At 35.1% G+C, this 10,881-nt stretch overlaps 1 protein-coding gene across 1 annotated transcript in view; it reads right to left on the reverse strand.

The window, feature by feature from the left end:
- Positions 1-6,122: 6,122 nt before the first annotated feature.
- LOC119582859 (dual specificity mitogen-activated protein kinase kinase 4-like) overlaps positions 6,123-10,881 on the reverse strand; it is a 28,991-nt gene continuing 24,232 nt past the window's right edge. The window contains 8 exon segments of the mRNA XM_037931337.1: positions 6,123-6,723; positions 7,484-7,699; positions 7,904-8,130; positions 8,966-9,145; positions 9,305-9,352; positions 9,354-9,425; positions 9,565-9,684; positions 10,363-10,476. Of these exon segments, the coding sequence (XP_037787265.1) occupies positions 7,528-7,699; positions 7,904-8,130; positions 8,966-9,145; positions 9,305-9,352; positions 9,354-9,425; positions 9,565-9,684; positions 10,363-10,476 (933 nt within the window). The 3' untranslated portion in view covers positions 6,123-6,723; positions 7,484-7,527.

Raw genomic sequence — 10,881 nt, forward strand, 5'->3', positions numbered from 1 at the left:
CAAGGGTGGTGCTTATTCAATGAGAACCGTGTGGCATTTGACCTCTGCAACGTCACCACACGAGCTCTCTTTTCCACCGACCGACTGGCTGAAGCAACTGACCTCAAAGAGTGTAAGAGGTCATAGCAAGTCAGCTGACTTCATTCACCAGTCGCACTATACAAATTCGGCTCTGAAACACGCCCTTTGTACCATGATCAACAAATGAGTGCTTCACAAAATATATATTTACAAATAATCTTTGCAGGTCTTTCCACAATCCCATATTTTTTGCTGAATGGCAAAAAAAAAGAAAGAAAGAAAAAAAAAAGACAATGATAAAAACATTGGCATTAAAGAATACAAAGTACTTAAAAACTAGAACTAGTAAAAAGACCAAAAAAGATAAAGAGAAACAGGGAATTCCAGGAAAAAAAAGGGTCTAGGGAAAAGAGAAAACATATCTCACATATACATGTAATGGATAGTAGAACATATCTAAACCTTCCTACCTAATTTATTATTTCAACCTAATACATACACAATATGAAATAATGTCTTTTAAAGTACATAACACCATCATGGAAAATAAAGTGGATATAACAGTAATGAATCAAACCCAAGCAATGCTGTCCTGATTCTCCCCTTGAACTTAAAGGACCCGAGGATGTTTTCTGCGAATGATGCCGAGTATGCTGGGCGTGACACAGACACTCAGACTGCACGGCTAACTCAATACTCCCTTTTATCTGAGTCTTTCTCAAGCTCTCTTATTTCTCACTTGATATACCAACTACTTTGTTATTACTATCTTAGAACTTTTTTTGCTTTTTATTTTATTTTAATTTTTTGCGATACTGGAACAACGACTGCAACTGTATACTTCCCCTATCACGCTGTACACACATCTTCTCATTCCAACTGTTGTGGGAAATGCAAGTTGTAAACTGGGGCAACAATATGAATATACTATATACAAACATTACTGTAAAACAAAACAAAACAAAAAAATCACTGAAAGAAATGAATCACAAAAATGTTTCTATGGACAAAATTCAAGCTAAAGACAAAACAGACAAAAAAAACTGTTTCTACAGTAGTGTCCTACAAAGTCTTGCTTTACGTGATCCTTCCAGAGAAAAGCTTCACTAAGTACATTTCCTCTCTTTTCATCAACTAGAGAGAAAACACAGAAATATAAAATGATTTTTGGAAAACCATAAAAAGGAAATTATCCATTACTATAACAAATTGTACAAGAAAATTCAGTTTCTAAACCATTTAAACACAAAAACAGAAAGACAAGTCAAAGTCCTGTATTCATCATACATGTTAGAGCACAAGTACCCTAATGTGAATATTGTATAACTCATCTACTTTACTGTGTTATTAAGAGTAATACAACCCGCAATATTATTTTACGAGAAGGATGGAACATCGCAAGTGCTGATCAAGAGGTACCAGTTCAAGATGACATTAACTTCAGTTGTAAAAGCCAAACGCATTCTTTTTAATAATTATCAATTGATTGTCATACTAATAATCATAATAACTACAAATCTGATCATAATGATGATAGTAGTAAAAGTAATAATATTAATGATAGTAATAATACTAATAATAATAATATTAATAACAATTATTGTGAGCATCTTTCTTACAAAAGTTAATGACATCTACAACCAATCTTGATGGTTAAGCTACATTGATGATGATCATAATATTGATAATCAATACTATCACCACAAAGTATTAATAACATTAAGAATACTAATAAAAATATTGATAATAACACAAGGCCACAAAGAAGGAAAAACAATAGGAAATCATACCAAATAAGGTGGAGGAAGCAGAAGAGAGAAAAAAAGGAAGTAGAGACTGGCATTACTGTAAATCTACTCGGAAAAACTAATCAAATTGTGAACAAAGAAGATCTTCAAATTATCAGTTCTCTCACAAACGGCATGCATGCTATCTGTATTGACATAATCATATCGTGAGACTTCTGCTTCGTACCTGAAGTTCCGTTATCCTCATCTGCTCTGTGACGTCTTCCAAGATCACAAACTAAGTGCATTTTCTACGAGAATGAAACAACCACACCATAGCCTTTTGAAATGAATTGCCTCCTACCTTTGGACACCTTCACTTGACCAAGCCCAAAAATGTTGAGGCTGCAGTGTTGGTTATGGTTCTCAGCAATAGAAAATAATTTAGCATTCGTGTTGTTTATGGATATCACAATTTTACATACCCGAAATAAATGTGTGTGTGTGTGTGTGTGTGTGTGTGTGTGTGTGTGTGTGTGTGTGTGTGTGTGTGTGTGTGTGTGTGTGTGTGAGTGTGTGAGTGTGTGAGTGTGTGAGTGTGTGTGTGTGAGTGTGTGAGTGTGAGAGTGTGTGAGTGTGAGTGTGTGAGAGTGTGAAAGTGTGAAAGTGTGAGAGTGTGAAAGTGTGAGTGTGTGAACTGGTGGTGTGTGTGTGTGTGTGTGTGTGAACAGGTGGTGTGTGTGTGTGTGTGTGTGAATGTGCGTATGCATGTAAATCTGTTTCCATGTGTATACCTTAGTCAACATACATGTCTGTATGCATATACATGTGTACATGTGAACATGCATATGTGACTAAGTCTCTGTGTGTGCACAGGTCTATAAGCCTATTTGTTATGCCTATATGCCTGTGCATATGCAGATTTGTGTGCCTGTGTGTGCAGGTCTATGTGCTTGTGTTTGCATGTGTTTGTGTGCCTATGTGTATGTGTCAGCCTGTTTTTAAATAAGTGCCTATGTGTATGTGTCAGCCTGTGTGTATGTGCACATGTGGATGCAGACAGGTGGTGCAGATGGAAACTCATACATTAGAGTAGGAGAACAGGTGAATGTACAGTACAGCCTTTGCATGGTCCATAACTGATATGCAAAACAAATCGCACAAAACCTTATTATGTCATTCTGACGCTACTGAACAATATCTTAACAGAAGCAATACAATCTAGAAAGTTGATTCAGCAACCTCTATTAACTAATTTTACTTTTTTATGTTAAAGGAAAATTTAAAAAGCAAATAATTAAATGAATTAAAATTAATTATAGAAAATGTAGAATCCACGAATCTAAGACTCAAAAATAAGAAGAGAGATGATATATACATAAACATAAGAACGGGAACAATAAAAAGGAGATGACCATAAAAAAACACTAACTTATCTGTCCTCTTCGATCTTAAAGAAGACCAAGCAAGCAGCTTTCAGTCATCTCAGTGTCCTAGACAAGACCTTTACATGAAGTTCAGTTGCCCTGTAACCTAAACACCAAATCCACTCCACATATCTAAGGATGGTATGTATGATTACATAGTCCCTCTCCTACTTGAGACTCCTTATAAACATCTGTGTTCCATAGGAGATAGCTGTGGGGGAGGGAGAGAAGAGAAGAGGAGAGGAGAGGAGAGGAGAGGAGAGGAGAGGGAGGGAGAGAGGAAGAGGGAGAGAGGGGGAGAGGGAGAGGGAAGAGAGGAGAGAGGGAGGGAGGAGAGAGAGGGAGAGGAGAGAGAGAGAGGAGGGAGAGGAGAGAGAAGAGAGAGAGAGAGAGAGAGAGAGAGAGAGAGAGAGAGAGAAGATACCAGATAAATAGATTTTCAGTGCACAGATTATCAGCATCACATTATGCATGCCTTTTATAATAAAGAGAACCCACTGGATACTAAAAGAGAAGAGAAAAGAAAACAGAAATATGCCCAGCACCATAAACTGGATCACTGACATACCTAAGAAAAACAATAAATTCAGCAAATACTAAACACATGTCTTTTAGATCTTATTACCTATGTAAAAATATACTAGTGTGTGAGTAAATGGAACATTAATCTTTAGTCAGCTGGTATTTAATGTACTGAAGTCAGGTCAGTGCAAATATGTAAGATACATAGTCCATTCTCCTAACATACCACTTCAACATCCAGCAACTTGGGTCTAGGATGAAAACAGGCACAAGTCTTTCCAAAGGAAGCAAAAGTATTCCAAAAATTTCCTCCTACATACTGACAAATACAGTACAAATATTTGTGTGTACAGCTATGAATATAGTTTTGTGTGAGACTAACTCTCTAAGTGAATTCAGGCACTGAAGGAACTGCCAACAGAGAGGGAACTTGGAAAATAGTTCTGCAGTGGATAGGAATGAGGCAGTACATTGGTAATAGGAAAAGATGATGGCCTTTTGTGGTGGCTTGCTTGTTACTTATAATAACTCCTAGCAATGTTTCTTGTTGGTGAAGTGGCTAATGATGTGTAGACATATATTCCAATATCTCCAAAACAAATTACATTGGCAAATTCTACTCTTTATAAGATAACAAAAACAAAAACGAAAATTGTAGTGGATCCGAACAATACTGAAATATGTTCAGTAAAACTATCATACGCTGGACTTGTCATTTCCCCGAATTAGTATTTACTACATGGACTATGATGATGAATCTTAAAAGCTTTACTCAAACAGACAAGATGTGAGCATTGGTGGAGCAGTGTATATGTGTGTAAGTGTGTGTGTCTGTATGTGACAAAAAGAAAAGTGATTAATTTGACAAAAGTTTGTTATGTTGTCTTTGTAGAGGATGATATGATGGCAATACACTAAGATGGAGTTTGTGTTAAGTACTGTCTACTGTTGTAAGGAGTTATAGGAAGTGCTGCTGTGGTGCTGTAATGAGAAAAGGGATTAGCAAAGCACTGTGGTGTGATGAAGAAAATCAAGAAGCAGAAAGCAGGGAACATGGCTGTGTGTATAATAGATGAGTAATACAGCTGTATTACTCTCAAGAATATAAAGGTATTATAGCATGGCTGGTCATACAGCATGAAGTTAGGATGAAGCAGGTTGCAGTAAGGCAGTGTAAACAGGGATAACATGTGTGGTGCAGAAAGTGCAAGAGAGGGGTGAGAAGAGAAGTAATGAAAAACAAATCTAGCAGAAACACTCAGGTGACCCAACTGTCCTGTCTCCCTGTGAGTATATCTTGTCAATGTCCACCATCAGCTGATAACATATTCTTCACCATAAGTCTTTAAGCTTCAGGTACTGACGATGAGAAGGCTGGTTTCATTGCTTCACAGTCACAACATATGGAGCTTTGGGTCGCACAAGTACATTTATGCCTTGAATACAAGTGAACATTCCAAGATGCAAAAAGAAATTACACTGGTTTTTAGCCTATTTACAATTATTGCATCACCCTCAAGGGCTACAATATATTGAGTCTATGAAACAATGATTAGTTCCTAGTGCAGCTCTAAGCTGACTTCCAAGCACCACTCAAAAGATAGAGAAACCTTACTTAAATTCATAACAGTTTCCCAATCTGCAATCAATGTCTTGCTGTTGTAGCGAAGTCACCCCATTTTTACTTTCGTTATGAAAAAATAGACATTAAACTTTCAATAAAAGGACAAAACTGTTTCGAACTGTAAGGTTTCAAAATAATACTATGGCAAGGACCCCCTCTTTACTACATACAAGTGAGGTGCAACTCGCAGGCAGAATCACAGAACTTTTGCTAAAATTACTTTGATCGCTGAGCTCGGGTGCTGGTGGTTGTTGCGAGTGTCAAAAAACAACAGAGATTTTATTCTTGAGGTTATCTTTAAAACTTTTTTTTTTGTCACTGGGAATGTAAAAATGTATATCTATTTACACATTTTGATGATACCATAGATAATGGCACTGAATACTTTTAAACTATGAAATAGTGAACAAACAATCACATGTGAAGAGCCACATGAATGTATCCTGTTTTGCAACTTTCTGCAGCTTCTTACATCCCCTCCCACCAGGTGGCACTGACACCTCCATCTGGGCATTTTGATTTGCAACCACTAAGCAAGCAGTTTCAAATGTCATTTAGGAACACTCCAAGAACCACAGCCAAGCAATCAAAGCCTATTTAAAGGAGTTCTCTTTCTTACCAAAAAATCTGTTATAATCACCCTAGGGATCTTCAATTCAACACCCTATATCATAAATAAATATTTTTTTTCATTTTTAATCATAGTCACACTATATAACAATGGCACTAAAATAGGCTTCTTTCTAAATATTTTAAAACCTAAATGAGTGTTATGATACTATTAATTTGAGTCTATATTACTTTTTTTCTTTTTTTTTTCTTTTTTTTTTTAATTCTTAAAAATGGAACAATCAGGTTCACTACAATAATGTACCAGTGGTAATGGCAAATTCTGATTTTAAAAGTCACTTCTGCTGGTTCCTCTTTTGGTGACCATTCCTCTTATTCAGTAGAGAACTCTGCATCAGAAATGCTATTTGTAACAGCTTCTAAAACTATTCCAGCCAACTACTCTGCGACGACAACACAACTACCTCCACAAGTCTCCTCTTATAACCCAATGTAATCCCATTTTCTTACCTATGTATAAGGCTCATATCTGCACCCATTTCTTTTTTTTTTTTTTTTGAGAAACTTCTACACAACTCTTATAACTGAAAAAACTCTTCTTTGTTTTACATACACTGGGTGTCACATCACAGTCAATCAGTAAACCAGTCCATTTTTTGCTGCCACACAGTGCCACTTGTAAATGCCATATAAAAGCTGGCATTCAAACTCCAAACAATTTTTTTTTTTTACTCTCTCTCTTTGCAAAGCTGGTATTATTCAGCCTACATATAAAATATAAATGCTGCACTGCTTTAACTTGCCCCAGAGCAAGTCTGTTCCAGTCGTAGTCCTGAAAGAAAAAGAGAGAATAAGGTATACTGATATACTTTGATTCCAAGGATAATATTACACCATTAACCTAGATTCTCTTACAATCTGAAACTAAGTGAAAGAATATCAATACTGATAAAAGCATTCCCTTTTATTATTCATGAACAGAAGAAATAAGAGAAAGATGGAAGATGAGGAAGTCAAAGAAAGTACGAGATCTTCCTCTAAAGCCATACAAAGAAACTAGTTTTCAAAATCGACCTATAAAGAACTAGGTTCACTATATGACCAACATAAATTACAATTAATCTATATAGACTCAATTTATAAACTATCTGATCAAAAAGTTCTAAAAAAAGGCTCATTTATGGAGGAGAGAAAATGAAGTTTGTGATATGGAGAAAGACAGGGAGGAAAGGAGAAAGAGGAGGGGAGAGAAGAGGAGAGGAAGAGACGAGAAAAAGAGGAGGAAGGGAGGAGAAGAAAAGGAGAGAAAGGAGGAGAGGGAGAGGGAGGGAAGGAGAGAAAGGAGGAGAGGGAGAGGGAGAGAGAGGAGAGAGAGAGAGAGAGAGAGAGAGAGAGAGAGAGAGAGAGAGAGAGAGAGAGAGAGAAGACAGAGAGAGAGAGAGAGAGAGCAGAGAGAGAGAGAGAGAGAGAGAGAGAGAGAGAGAGAGAGAGAGAGAGAGAGAGAGAGAGAGAGAGAGAGAGAGAGAGAGAGAGAGAGAGAGAGAGAGAGAGCATAAATAATCGAACACCATGCAAACCAAAAAGCCTCATACCCAGAGTTAAAAATGATGAGACAAGTGCTATGACAGTAAGTTCATCAGCAGTTGTAAGAATCGTAAGTATACATGACACGTCCGTTGTTTGCCATCTTGTCCAGAATGCCGCTAACAAACTCTGTCACGTCCATGGGGTCCTCTCTCGATCGCACGACAAATTCGTGATCGAGGAGCTGCTTATACTTGGGTCGTGAGCTTTCATCTTTTATTAAGCTTTTGGGGAAAAGAAAAATGACTGGTTTGTAAGTTTCGTACACAATCTTATTAAAAAATTTATATAATAAATAAAAAATAAAAATAAAATCATGAATCAAATTGACATATAAGAAATATACAAAATAACAATAACAATAACATTAACAATAATAATAATAATGATAATAATAATAATAAAAAAACGGCAGACAAAACACCTACCATGTATTAACAAAACTAACAAACTCCTCGGAGAAAGTGTTGCCATTCTCGTTGGGTGAAAGACGTGGTGGCTCTCCTTGCACTACTTGCGTTAGCTGCTCAAAAACGGAATTCCACTTGGGGTACGGGAAGCTCCCTGTGGCCAGCTCCATCAGGGTGATGCCCAGGGACCACACGTCAGAGCGAACATCGTATCCTCGGGCTCTGGCTGGGTCTATGCGTTCCGGCTGCAAGAGGATGCAACCTTAGCCATAATGTCAATCACCAGAATTATATCAATGTTATTTATCCATAAGTTTTTATATAATATTTATGATCTTTATTATTATAATGCAAAATTATATGATTTTTTGTCAAATAATCAGATTACAAAGCTGTACCAATTGTTATTTTATACAGGGAAATTGCAACTCAAAACAATAAAATGCAGAAAGAGAAGGAGTAGGAGGAGGAGGAGGAAGAGGAGGAGGAGAAGAAGAAAAGAACCTGATGTGAATTAATTCCCTTAATTCATGGATATTCATCCGGAACAACAAAATCACTAGCGACTCATTAGTATGTATCTATTTCTGCCTTGAGAAGGTTAGAGGGAGTAATTCCTAAGATTTCTGGACATTAGTGTATGCAGTGAGATTTATTTATTTTATTTATAATTATTTAATCAATTAATTTTTATCATTATTATTATTTTTTTTTTTTTTGGGGGGAGGCACAATTTCCAACATTTTCCATTTTCTTTGTTTTCTCCATTCTCTTAGGCCGAGTGACATCCACAAAGTCATCTCATTCAGATACCAGCTTCAAACCAGCTTCAATGTTCCACAACTAATAATTATTCTCATTATGCTGCAAAACTATTCTAAAACCGAGCTGGCGAAGGAACATGACAAATCGGCGTAGAAAACAATAAGAACCGAAAACCATGTTCGCAGAATCCTATTCTACAAACATTTTGCGTTACTTTAATTCTTTAACAAATAAAGTCACATACACAAATTCATAATTACCCTCAACATCTATGGCAACCACATTCACTCAATAATGCAAGCAAATCGAACTTACTGCCATATATGGTCTACATCCAGCATCTCTTGTCTTGGCGATGGAATCCACAAGCTGGCCAGAAATGCCGAAATCACAGAGCTTGATATTGCCGCGCTTGTCCAATAAAATGTTCGATGGCTTCACATCGCGATGGATTATTTTCAACTTCTCCTTTAAATAGTTTAGTGCTGTTAGTGTCTGGAAAAAAAAGAAAAGAAAAATTAATAAGTAAGAGTAAAAATTAACAAACAGCTGACTTTACGTTTTCCTTGATCAGAGTTCTTGAAATAAAAAATGAAGAAATACTTTAGCTCGAAAAAGATAATATCATTTCAAATAACAAACAGCAACACTTACGGCAACAGTTATTTTTCCAAGCATGTTTTCTGGAAGACGTTCATGTAAGACGTTCATATATAAATTTATAGAACTTGTCAAGTGACGTGTCCATAAGCTCCATGCATATCCAACAGTCACCCTGGAAGACAAATGAAATACTAGGCTTATCTTCCTGCTCTATACCTAACGAAAATCGTATCACAAAAAAAAACAGAACAAAAGATAAACTTGTTATATATATATATATTACCTTCCTTATTACGAATTATTTTACTCACCTCCTTGAATATGGCACCATAAAATTGAACAATACAAGGGCAGTCGTTGCTTCGCATGACTACCTCTAAATCCATCAAGAGTTGCTTCTGTTCCTTCTCATCAACTGTTGAACGAATTCGCTGTGAAAGGAAAAAGATATTAAGCTTTGTGAGTAAATATGTTGATGATGTAAACTTTACATGTGCAAAAATGACAAGAAAATTTTTAAATTCTTGTACATGCAGGAAAAAAAGAAAACCAAAGAAAAAAACGAAGAAAGAAAAAGATATTTACGTACAGCCGGAAGCTGGATATATACATTTGATTTACACTAACATGAAGTCAAGGAAAACTGCATGACTGAATAGCTTACAGTATCAAATGCTGAAACTAGTATAGGAAATCAGTACATTTGGGAAAGGAATAATAAAAAAATTATAGTAAACAAATAAATTAAATAAATAAATAAATAAATAAATAAATATATATATATATATATATATATATATATATATAATATATATATATATATATATATATATATATATATATATGCATATAATATATCTATATATATATTATATATATATATATTATAATATAATATATATATATATATATATATAATATATATAAATATTATATATATATATATATATATATATATAATATATATATATATATATATATATATATATTATATTATATAATATAATATATATACAGAATAGGGAAAAAGTAATGTCACTAAGATAGGTGTGGAGGGAAGGGAGAAAGAAATAAAAAAAGAAAGAAGAAGAAGCACTTGAAGCACTCACCTTAACAGCCATGATTGTGTTGCTCTTGCGATGCACCATTTTATTGACAGTGCCAAAACCTCCTCTTCCAATCTCCCCTAAATCACGAAGGTCGTCCGCTGTGAACTCAACTTGCTGTACGGAAAAAGTATAAAATAATTAAGGACACTAACATAAAAACACAAAAAAAAAACACAAGCACACACAAAGACAATTTCTCTCTTACACCAACATCTGAATGCAATACCAAAATGTAGTGTAAAATAAGTAGAAAAATATTACTTCATTTATAAAAATACTTGTAAAAAACATTAATTTTCTCAAGACTGAATAACCCTTTTACTTTCTATGAAAATTATCTACAATTTAAAAGTGTTTGACTGAACACAAAATCATTTACTTTCCACAAACTAGCTTCCTTTTCAGAAAGAAAAAAGAAAAAGGAAAGGAAAGGAAAGAAAAGGAAAGAAAGGAAAAGAAAAGATGAACTAAAAAAAGAATATGAACTAGAAGAAGAAGAAAAAGAACTAGACAAAAAAG

Source organism: Penaeus monodon, chromosome 16 (assembly GCF_015228065.2).
Source record: "Penaeus monodon isolate SGIC_2016 chromosome 16, NSTDA_Pmon_1, whole genome shotgun sequence".
Lineage (NCBI taxonomy): Eukaryota > Metazoa > Arthropoda > Malacostraca > Decapoda > Penaeidae > Penaeus > Penaeus monodon.